The sequence below is a fragment of the Chiloscyllium plagiosum genome, unplaced genomic scaffold (genome assembly GCF_037043375.1).
Source record: "Chiloscyllium plagiosum isolate Xiang-an unplaced genomic scaffold, Cpla_swu_hap1 HiC_scaffold_7, whole genome shotgun sequence".
In the NCBI taxonomy this organism is placed as follows: Eukaryota; Metazoa; Chordata; class Chondrichthyes; order Orectolobiformes; family Hemiscylliidae; genus Chiloscyllium; species Chiloscyllium plagiosum.
In genome coordinates, this window is record NW_028270145.1 from 3,169,000 (window position 1) to 3,181,329 (window position 12,330).

Sequence of the window (12,330 nt, forward strand, 5' to 3'; positions counted from 1 at the left end):
GTAAATAAAGTGATAACATTTGTTTACTTTTGGAATGTGTGGCAGTACTTCCTTCTCACGTGGGAGGTGCACATTTCACAATAGGATGCAGAATAACTTCTGGATTATATCAAAGACTGTTAACAAAACTCATACTTAATAGGAAAATAACTTGTAATTTAATAAACTGAGTAGAATATGCACAGAATAGAATAATCCTGATACATTTTCTTGTATACCACACTGAACAGATTTGAATTCATGAAGCTCAGGTCTCTCATCTTGATTATGCTGGAATGTGAATGTCTCATTACCCTTACTCTTTTCCATCTCAATTATGCAAGGAAAAGTTTCTTTTAGTGAGATACAAGTATTTACAATTGCAGATCTCCATTCACCAACTGTCTGCAACCCATCTCACTGTTACTGCCATCAAGGGCTAGGGAAAAAATGGCATAGTAAGGAAATTGGAAGATGTTTGTGTGAGAGAGAGAGAGAAAACATTCTTCTATCAATTACATTCACTGACTGAAGGGTTCAAGGGACAGAGAGAAAGAGGACAGAAGCTGTTGGGAAAATTAACCTTAATGGTCTGATTTGAGTGAACACTGGCTTCTCATGGATTTTATGTTTGTGTGCTGTACCTGGGAGCTCAAGATCCGGAAATGTTATGAATTTAATTTGCATTCTGGGAATCTAAGATGTTTTTAAACGAAACAGCCATTTTGTAGGACAATGATACTGAACATGTTAGCTGAGCAAGGTTACCTCATGACCTTTTCACCAGTCTCTCGTAATGATGTACTAGCCAAAACAAATTGACCATTTGGCCTGGCTGGATCAAGGTTTCCCACTTTGATGTGCATATAACTTAATTAGTCAAATGTACACAGACCTGTCAGTGAGTTTCTCTTCCTCTGCAAACTTTTGCCATTTTATTGCTGCTCATCTGATTAAAGACATGTGCTGTTTTTGTAATTTTAATACCAAATTCTGTACAAGGACAGCTTGTTTGCAGCAACAAGGGGAGTAGCCTGAGAAAGCTTTTAGGGGTAAGAGCTGGTATGCCGCTACTCTGCTAATGGTTTTAGAATGTTAGCTCAAGCCTGGCTTGTAGGTATCTGTTATAGTGTAACATTAATGCCATAGATAAATATAATAATTTAAACTAAACTGTCTGTAAGAGTTTCCTATTCCAGACTGCCACAGAGTACAATCTCCAGGACCAACCAAGAGAGGCTACAGGTAGAGTCCATCAGGGATTCCCTGAGCTGTCTCGAATAGGTTCTTTAACAGGAAGCTCTGCTGTCTCTGGTAATACACTGCTTTTGGTCAATGAGAGGAAGAGAGATCTCTACCAGTGAGTTGTGATGTGGCTGGTATTGTGTACACAGCTGGCAGGTATTCTGGAGCAGCTTCCAGCATTGGAAGGGTTTATGTAAGGGTGTGATAGATCATATGAATTTTTGGCATGTGTCTAAATTGTTGCTGGCTATGTGGTGAATTAAGCATAGCTAAGTCACTGGGCCAGTTTGTAAGATATGGCATTTACTGACCATCTTCACTCATGGGGACATTAAACGTATGGTATTGTATCCACAATCTGTGTTCAACTTTTGCTCTTGACTTCCAGGAATGTCTGCTTTCACTAACTTTTGTGCATCTGCCTGGAGAGGTGCCTATGGATACAGGAGATTCCTCCTATTTTTCACATAAATCATCAAAGTTTCCAGTGTAGCATCTGAAAATCTTAAGAGTTCACTTGTTTTAAGTTGTTATTACTCTTCATTTCATCCTAAGTTAGATTTGTCACTATTAACAATTTTAGGCACTTGAAGTGTTCCTGTCTGATTCTTAAAGTGTTCCTCTTGTTTAAGAATGTGACTTTAAGGGATTCTGAGAAGGTGTGATTTCATGCCCTAGCTTTGATCATGACAATGTTACTATTGCTACACATAGCAATCGTTCTAGTGGACAGGCAACATTGCTTGCATTTCAGTCAATAGACCTAGGTTAACCATGCGTTTGTATTCCATGTGCTTGATTTTAGCATCTATTCTACTTAAATTTGTCTTTGCATGTGATCTCCTTGTTTTTCAAATCAGTGCATTCCTTAAAGTATTTTTAGATACTACATTGGTTAAATGTGTTTTCTTCATTGTCATGTCAAAATGTTATGTTCCATTGCATGAGTTTAGTGTTCATTTGTAGTGTACCAAGGGCTTTTATAACTGCTTTGCAATAGATTTACCTTTGCTTAAAGTAATTTTCAGTGGACTAATGAGTAGGATTTGTGTGCTTGCTCTCAAAAGTACCGATTTTAGAAGTCTCACTTCCATGAAATAAAGATGCAACTTGGCCTGCAATATTTTATACGTTTAAAACATCTTTTAAGTTTCAAAATGTATTAACTGGCCCTGAACAGGTAGCGAAGCGAGTGTGATTGAGTGGATTTCGAAGTAATTGCAATGAATTTCAACATAGCTGTGGGGCATTAAAATACCTATAATTGGTCTGAGTGGAGGTTATGCAATGACTACATTTCAAGAGGACACATTAAAGACAAAGATGGTGAATTTGTGGAATCCTTCAGCACAGTGGCTATTAAAGCAGATTTTCTGGGATATAGACCAATATAGATCAGTATTTTGAAAATACGTTGGAGGGTGGAGAGTAATGGATATAACAAAGGTGTGCTTGTGCGCCCTGAAATTTGTGTAGTGGCCAGGAAGTTGGATGTGTGTTAGATGAATCAAGTCAAGGGAGTGAAAGGGTCAAGTGAGGTTTAGCAGCAGTAATAGCATATGTCTCATGGTGCTGGATAAAATGGAAATAGTTTATCACTGAATGCTCTGGATTAACGAGGACACAATTATGTATTACTGGGCTTCGTTCAAGATAAGAAAAATGAATGAAATGAGTGCCAGTGACTTCTGATTTTTGGTAGATGCCAAGTCTTGCCGGTGTTGAACTGGGGAAAATACTAATTTCTTTGCGACAAGTTCAGTAGACAGCAACGATTGTTGGGTCAAGGGTGATAAAGTAGAATTTAATGTAACTGATGACAGGATAAATTAGTATCCCTAACAGGAAATAACATGGGCATGCAAAAAAGCAGCATATTAATCATGAGCAATTTTAATCTTGTAGAGTGGGATGGGTTAGACTGGAAGAGGTAGCTATCAACTAGAATCAATAGAGTGTATTTGTGACTATATTCCTAGAACAATATACCCCACCAAGGGTCAGGTTATTTTGAATCTAATCATGTATGGTCAGGTAGTTTAATAAATGATGTTGGTGTAAAAGATTCCCTAGCAAACAGGGACCATAACAGTATAGAAATTTAACATTTGGTTTAAGAGGGAGGAACTTGGGTCATAAACAATTGTATCTGTACTAAGCTTAAATAAAGGTAATAATCATGGAAGTTAAGGATAGCATCAAATAAAAAGAGAACACAGACAATGTGGCAAAGGTTAGTGCTAAGCCAGAGGATTGGGAAAGTTTTATAAAACAAAAAAAAAGACCAAAATGACAGGAAATAAACTTTTGAGTCTATGCTTGCAAGTAATTTCAAGATGTACAGGGAGAATTTATTTAAACATATGTAAAGAAAGTTAGAAGTCCGAGTGAACATAGGCCTCTGAAAGAACAAGGCCAGTGAAATAATAGGAAACCAGAAAATGGAAGAGGAGTTGAATAACCATTTTGCATCAGTCTTCACAGCAGAAAACATTAATAGAATTGCACAATTCCAAAATAATCAGGGGGAAAAAAGGAGAGCAAAAAAACAGTTACTTCTATTCATTCACGGAATGAGGGTGTTGACTGGGCCAGCATTTATTGCCCATCCCAGAGGGCAGTTTAGATTACATTGCTGTGGATCTGGAGTCATGTAGACCAGACTAGGTAAGGTCCTCCCTAAAGTATGTTAGTGAACCAAATAAGTTTTCCTGACAATTGACAATGGCTTCGTGGTCCTCATTAGACTCTTGATTACATGTGTATGATCTGTATATGTCAGTTGTTATCAGTGGTGAAGAAGTGTTAGGGGAATTAATGGGGTCAATGAATACACTGAAAGTAATCTTCCAGAAATCCTTAGGTTCTGGAAAACTCCAAGAGAATTTGAAAGTCTTTTGTATTTGGAAAAAGAAAGGAGACCAAAAAAAAGTAACTGTAGGCCTGTTACCTTTAAAACCTGTTATTGGGAAATTAAGTCTATTGTAAAGGATGTAATAGCAGAGCCTTCAGAAATCTATATGATCAATCAAAGTCAGCATGGCTTCATGAAGGGAAATCAAGCCTGAAAACTTTGCCAGAGTTCTTTGCGGAGCTAATGAGCAGGATAGATAAAGGGGAAGCAGCAGATGCAATAAATTTGTATTTTCAGGAAAGTGTTTAATAAGATGCCACACATTAGACTCTTTAATAAGATAAAAGCACATGTGTTAGAAGTGGTATATTAACATGGCTATAGGTTGGTTAACTATGCGAAGAGACAGGTCACTTTAAGGATGGCAGTCTGTAGTAGTGGATGTATATAATTATTATATATAAAATGTAAATATTAATGACTTAAGATGAGGAATATGTATATACTGTACCAAGTCTGCGGGTGACACAAAATTAGATGTAATGATACGTGGTGAGGATGACGTGAAGAGTCGGCAGAAGTATATAGACTGGTTAATTTTGTAGACAAAAACTTGACAGTTGGAATATAATGTGGGAAAACGTGATGTTATTCACTGACCAGAAAAATAAGGGAGCTGAATATTACTTAAATGGATAAACACTGCAGAAAGCTATAGACCACAGGGAATTGGGAATTCTCCCATATAAAACTCCAAAGAACTAATAACCTGGCTCCGTGTGCAATATGGAAGGCAAATAGAATGTTTGCCTTTATTTCATAGGGAATGGAATGTAAAAATAGGGAGCACTAGTCATACCACAGCTGGAATACTGTGAACAGTTTTTGGGCGCTTATCTAAGGAAGAATTCTAGCTTTGTAGGTAGTACAGAGAAGGTTCACAAGGCAGTTCCCAATTATAGAATACTATCTTAGGAGGAAAGATTGTGTAAGTTGACTAGTGCACATTACAATTTTGAAGAATGAGCAGTGACCTTACTGAAGCATACAAGATTCTTTGTCTTTTGGTAGATTAGACATAGGTTATTCTTCTTGTGGTGTAATTGAAGCTCAGAGGGCATATTCCTAGAATTGGTTTTAGGGCACATTTAAGACTAAAGTTGAGAATAATGAGTCTGTGTAATCTTTTATCACAATGGGTTGTCGAGGCTGGGTTGTTCATTGTATTCAAGGTTGAGAGATGCAGACAGATTTTAAATCCGAAAGGGCATTGAGATTCGGGGAAAAGGCAGAAAAGTGGGGCTTGATCTAATTGAATAATGGAAAAGGTTCAATGCTCTGGTTGGGCAGCTTCTATTTTTGTGTGTGTTATGGTGTTATGGTCTTATGGGCAACAAAAGCAAAAATGGGTTGTAATTAAGTCATCAACATTCCAAAGAGTTTACTTCCAAAATATTGTAATGATTGTAATTCATATATTTGTTTGGAGCGCTTTATATATTTATGCTATATTCATATTGGTTGTTATAACATTTATATTGATCAGTGAGAATTTGATTGGGAATAGTTTATTGATATGGAGCAAACAGATTAGTCGTCGGAAATGCTTCTTGATCATATTTGTTCTCTTGTTTTGTGGCATTGAATTGTTGTGTAATTATGTAAAACCTTATTATTCTAGGCACTCGGTTGGAGACACCAAAGTTCCTTTTTGTCTTCAGTCCTGTGTGAAACCATTAAAATATGCAGTTTCTGTTCATGACCTTGGGACAGATTACGTTCACAAATATGTTGGTAAAGAACCCAGTGGATTACGGTTCAACAAACTGTTCCTAAATGAAGAAGGTAGAATTTATTTTTTTTTGGCAAAACGTAAATCTTTTTGATAGAATGAAGTTGAAACATAAACATCATGAAAATCTCTGGTAGATGTTTTAACTGATTAAGTCTAGACAGTCAGAATTAAAATTGATGTAATACTTGTCAGTCTCTGCTGTATTGATTCAAACCTATGGAGTTGTGACATACTTCATATGTAGCACGTATTCAGCAGTATTTTTTAGATTAGATTAGATCAGATCACTTCGTGTGGAAACAGGCCCTTCAGCCCAACAAGTCCACACCGACCCACCAAAGCGCAACCCACCCAGATCCATTCCCCTACATTTACCCCTTCACCTAACACTACGGGCAATTTAACATGGCCAATTCACCTAACCTGCACACTTTTGGATTGTGGGAGGAAACCGGAGCACCCGAAGGAAACCCACGCAGACGGAGAATGTGCAAACTCCACACAGTCACCTGAGGCGGGAACTGAACCTGGGTCTCTGGCGCTGTGAGGCAGCAGTAATAACCACTGTGCTGCCCATAGATTTGGATCTTCCTAGGAATTATTAAAATTAAATTGTTAATGTCATTAACATTTCTAGCTATTTGCACTTCTAGTTTGATGCACTGGTGTATATTTCATTAATGTATCAAATGATTGAATTTGAATGATAGCCTCTATTTTGCATCCAAGTATTTTGAAAGGGAAAAAGTAATGCCAGTCTCTTCATGGTTTGAATAAATGGCAATTTGTAAGCTGCCGTATAACTGTTAGGAGTTTGTGTTTCTATCACAAAGTCAAATATTCCCAAGAAATTTTAGAATGCAGTGACCCATGAGAATTTTTTTTAGGCTTTTCAAATATTGTTGCTCTAATAATATCATAGAATCCCTACAGTGTGGAAACAGGCCATTTGGCCCAACAAGTCCACGTCAACCCTCCGAAGAGTAACTCATCCAGACCCATTTCTAATACACTACATTTACCCCTGACTAATGTATCTAACCTACACATCCCTGAACAATAAGGGAATTCAGCATAGCCAGTTCACCTAACCTGCAAATCTTTGGATTGTGGGAGGAAAGCAGAGCATGCGGAGGAAGCCCATGCAGACAAGGGGAGAGTGTGCAAACTCCATGCAGGCAGTTGCCTGAGGCTAGAATTGAACCTGGTTTTGTGACACTGATAGACAGCAGAGCTAGCCACTGTGCTGCCAAAATTCATGGAAGTTTGGTAACCGATTGTTTTATGTACAGCATAAATAAATAATTCAATTTTTGTAAATAAATTATTTTGGCCTTTGTTGCTTTTGATTGCAAACTTTTAATTTAATTAGTTTTTCTCAAACAAAGTTATGAATTAGAATCTACAGGTTTTTGTAGCATTGTATTCTGTCTCTTTTCACTTCCTCCATTTTGATATCTCCGTTTGCCACCTTGTTCAACACCATAAAGGTGCATGAAATAAAATGTAACGAAATTAAGATGTTTAAATTCGGTAGTAGACAACAAAGTAATGTTTTCTAAATTTATTAGTTCAGCTATTGTGTTCTCCTAACTGTTGTAACAGAAATTGTTCTTTCACCGAATATTTTTTTTTGTTTCAGATAAACCTCATAATCCTATGGTAAATGCTGGGGCTATTGTGGTAACATCCCTTATTAAGGTATGATGTGTGTCATTATTCCTTTTGAATACATTATTTGTATTCAAATATGCAATATATAATTGGTACATTTCATTAGAAACTTATCACACAGGTGGAGTTACTTGCTTCTTTATGAATATAAAGATTTGGAAACAGGAGTAGGCCTTTTAGCCCCTCATGCTTGTTTCAACATTCATTGAGATAATGGCTGATCTGTGTCCTAACTTCTTATATCTGCCTTTTGTTCGTAACCCTTAAGTTACAAGAATGAAAAGACCTGAGTCCAATCATTTAATTGTTGCCCTATTATTTTAAGCAGTGGTTTGCTGATCTTGAGTTCTCAATGAACAATGGTTGACTAAAGCAGGTTTCTGTGATAGAGAGAGAGAGAGGAGCTTCTTATTCTTGTAATCAGTTTGTGGCTTTCTTTTTTTTTTTGCTCAAAAGCTGCTGTTGATATTCCATTCCTTTGTAGATTATGGTGTTATTCTTTTTTTCCATTTCAAGCTGGATAGTTGTAGGTGATTTTTCATCTCTCAATATGTGCAGTTATCGTGCAAGTGTGAATAAAACCAGAGATGCACATTTTGATGTCTTACTGAGTTTCAGGTCCTCTTGATTAAAATGGCAATTCTGAGGCTGCTGATTTTGTATTCTCCCTGTGGATTGTCTAGGCTTGTCGGGTGATTACAAACAGCTAATTTAATTCAGCAGTGTGTTTCCTTTAAGAGAGATATTTGGCTGATGAAAGTCAAATGATTAAAGTTGATGGTTCCTTTTCATTACTATTATAATACTGACATTAATTTGTGTATAAAATAATGAGTTTAATTAAAATGAATTGTATTTGCTAAATAAATAGCTCCTATTCTCCATCATAATTCTCAATTAGCTTATTCTCACTTGTGATCCTTCCCATACATAGAGCTTGTAACTTTAACAAATTTGCAGACCATTTCCAAAACACCTATATCCAGCCTGTTAATTAAGTTGAGGCAGTTGCTGCATACCTACACTGACCCCTGCAGAATACAATTTGTCTTCAGTTATATTCACAGCCTGTAATATTTTTATACCTTGTAGAATGCCCTATTTTATTACAAGAGCATCCCAGTTTCAGAGTTCTGTATCGTGACTTACCCTATTATGAGGTACATTTATCAAAGGCTTTCTAATAGTCCAAATAAAGTTTGTACTGAGCTAGCCTCAACTACCAATCTAGTAAATTCTTCCAAACTGTCTGATTAGTGAGTCATGAACTTTTTTCTCCCTAGAAGCTAATTTTTCTGTATGTGATGACTCCATTCTCTATCCAGGTAATCATGGGCAACCCATCTTATGATCTCTATCAATTTTTGTGTTTAATTGATGTCAAACCAATGGGCCAATTGTTTCCTGGTTCTGACTCACCTTATTTGAAAATCAGAACCAAATGACCTCTTTTCAGTCCAAGGAGACAATCTAACTTGAGCAAGCCATATAAAGATGGGCAAAGCACTTGCAAATGACTTCCTTGATTATTTTTGAGTATTCTTAGGTGGATGTTATCTGACTAAATCTGTTTTTGACTCCAAATCATACGTAAGATGCCTCAGCTTCTGTCTAATATTTTTAGTTTTCGTTAAATCTGAGGCAGGTGTTGCCGAAGCGTCAAGCTGTTTGTTGCAACTTCTAGTGTTACAATCAGAGCTGAAAATGTGTTGCTGGAAAAGCGCAGCAGGTCAGGCAGCATCCAAGGAACAGGAGAATCGACGTTTCGGGCATAAGCCCTTCTTCAGGCTTATGCCCGAAACGTCGATTCTCCTGTTCCTTGGATGCTGCCTGACCTGCTGCGCTTTTCCAGCAACACATTTTCAGCTCTGATCTCCAGCATCTGCAGCCCTCACTTTCTCTAGTGTTACAATCAGACTAATGATAGATGTCAAATCTGTATAATTAAAGGTGTTCCAAACCCAATAGTTTCAGTCATTTGAGTAGGCTTTTGTGTTGATTTACCTCCTTTAACTGAATCGCTTAGTTGATCCCTCCTCCAAATCCTTTGTGGATAACTTAAAGGCTATTATCATCAAATCTAGCATAACCCAGCTATGAAGACACATTATTTGGGGTTCCTTTTATGGCTTAACTGGAATGTTGATACAAGTGGGCGATGTGACATAGAGAGATGATATGAGTTTTGTTCTGGATATTTCTAACCCAACTTGCCCAGCTGTTTTAAAATCTAACAGGTCATTTTTTTTAAAACAAGATAATATAGTTTTTAAGAAGAGAATCTCTCCATGCCTTTGGGCATGACAGTATGCTAAAAGCAATAAATGCTACTAATTATTATTAACTAGATTCAGAGGTTTGCTTTTGACTGAAATACATAGACCTAATTGTATGAAGCTTTTTATAGAAAAAGCTTAGCACATTTGTAGCTAATTCTCAGATTTGAAGATTATTTAAGTAATATCTCTGTTTTTCCTTGTAGCAGGGAGTAAGCAATGCTGAGAAATTTGATTATGTAAGTACAGTGCTTATCTCAAATTTTCTTAAGGAAGGTTCTAAAAGTGAATGTTTTCTGAAAATAGTGTTATTTCACAGGTCACACAGTTTTTGAATCGTATGGCTGGCAATGAATATGTTGGCTTTAATAATGCAACGTGAGTAACATTTTTAGTTTCTTTTCTCCTCCTATTCAGTCTTTTCTCTCTCCTTTTCCACTCACCTCTTCAAATAAATACATATAGTTGCTTGGCGTCCTTCCCCAGAATAACATGGTTAAAAAATTGCCCAAAATATTCAAATATATTGTTTATAAAAATACAAATGCTTAAGTTCGCATTCTGTCAAGAGGAATGATATAAGCAAATAAAACCCCTTCCTGTCTTAAAGCAGACTGATTAAAACCTGTATCTAAACAAATGATGCTGTGGACTCCTATTAAACAAGCAGGGTTACTTGTGTTTGGGAAAGAATTGTCTTTAAAACTTGAGAAATTGGCAGCATGCTGAGAATCCAGTGCTCCAACAACTGACTTGTGCATTTCATTGCTGTCTATTTAAGCTATGTGTATGCTATGTGGTCAATTGATATTGGTGGAATCTTCCCAATCTCTGAATGTTGTGGGCTGTGGTGAGAAAGCCAGAAAAGTTGGGTGAGACATCGAACAAGAAGCTTCTCTTCGTTGGTAGGAAAAGATCATTCTCCAAACACGTGTTAAAGGAAGAGTCTGGGTTCTTGCTAGTGAGTGGTGAGGCGTCTATTTGGAATATATTAACATTTCATTATTAGTTAACCTTACATCAATAATATATAGTTTCCCATTCTCCCACCTACCAGATAGAAATTCAACACCAAGAATTCCCACCATGAAACTCAGTGGTTACTTGATGATATCCTGCATGCTCCTCTAAATGTTCATCAGGGGCCAGTGCTGCTGGGATGTTATTGTGGAAACAAGAGGCAGCGTTGTGGAATGCTGTGGGGATTGTAGATGTGGAAGAGGTGGGTTCTGGATAGTCAACAATACCTTGGCTTCCATGATGGAGGGTGGGGTAAGCAGTGCTCTACTATATTTGGCATATTTTATCTGCAATGCATGAGGTGGGGGTTGAGTTCCAAGTTTTTGTAGCTTGCAGTTGGTGTAGGAGCTGGTCACTTCACATCTTGGACTATAAAACATCAGATAGTGCTAAGGATGGTTTGGCTCTGTACTTTGTGTGTGGTTGCAGTTAGACAGCTGATATTGAAAAATTAGCAAAATTTACAAATGTGGTAACATAATGTGTCACCCCCGCCACCAATGAACCCTTACAAAGTCGTCATCTTCCTTTCTCTCCCATCAGATCTCAATGTAGTCCTGGGAGCTGCAGCCAGGATGGAGGGAACCTGCAATACTTTTGAGCTGCTGGCTTTAGAGTTTTGGTTAGGCAACCCTGGGGACATTGGTCTAGAGGACCAAGGCATACAAAGTGTTTCTTCTCTGGAGACAGGTGCACCCTTCTCAGTTTGACCTCCCACAGTACTAAAGGTGGCAGACAAAGTAGAAGTGAAAACCTGGTCAACTCAGGAATGTCCTGCAAATAGGTCTCTAGGGGTTCTTTATGTGGCAGTTCCTCCGTCTGGGTGCCCACTCTTATTAAACTTTTTTCTCGTGAGGAAAGGGCTTCTGAATTGAGATTAAGATTCCCCTTTCCGCCATGCTTGGTGCTGAGCCCTAGTAGATCAAGTAATGGAGTACAGGTCTTTGCATATACAGAACAACCTCAATTATCCAAACGAGACGCGCAGGGAGTACTTATTTTAGATAACTCATTGTTCGGATAACTGAAAGTTTTTACAAGATTTTGAGATCTTGTTTGGATAATCTGAAATTCGGATAATTGACGTTTGAATAACCAAGGTTGTTCTGTATGCCAGTAGATTCTTAAGACTCAACAACTCTCACTATTGCATGCAGCATCACTCCCCTCTCATTTTTACCTACTGAATTTCCCCACATTGCTAATCCCTGCTTGGCCTCTGTGCTGCCAACAGATATTTAAGACTGTTGTACCTGGCTCTCCATGGCAGCTACCAATCTGTCCAATCAAGTAGTGGGATCCCAATAGTATTGCTTCAGTGCTAACCTTTGTATCGTGTTGTCCATTGCCCTGACAAGCCTGTTTGCTTGAGCATGTCAATGTAGTCTTGAATTGCTGACACCATAAGGGTCCTCTCCTGCTGGGGCTCATCAGGTATCTGATCTCTGGCAGTCTTCAAAGTGCCACCAATCCAGGCATTCTTCCAA

General features: G+C 37.7%; 1 protein-coding gene across 4 annotated transcripts in view; it reads left to right on the forward strand.

The window, feature by feature from the left end:
• LOC122551255 (glutaminase kidney isoform, mitochondrial) overlaps positions 1–12,330 on the forward strand; it is a 119,427-nt gene that overhangs the window by 48,991 nt on the left and 58,106 nt on the right. For 3 of the 4 annotated variants that reach the window (XM_087988675.1, XM_043692870.2, XM_043692872.2), the window contains exons 6-9: positions 5,760–5,923; positions 7,516–7,574; positions 10,030–10,062; positions 10,143–10,201. In XM_087988675.1, coding sequence (XP_087844801.1) covers positions 5,760–5,923; positions 7,516–7,574; positions 10,030–10,062; positions 10,143–10,201 — 315 coding nt within the window. The remainder of the gene's footprint in view (positions 1–5,759; positions 5,924–7,515; positions 7,575–10,029; positions 10,063–10,142; positions 10,202–12,330) is intronic. The other variant, XM_087988676.1, reaches the window with a different exon arrangement.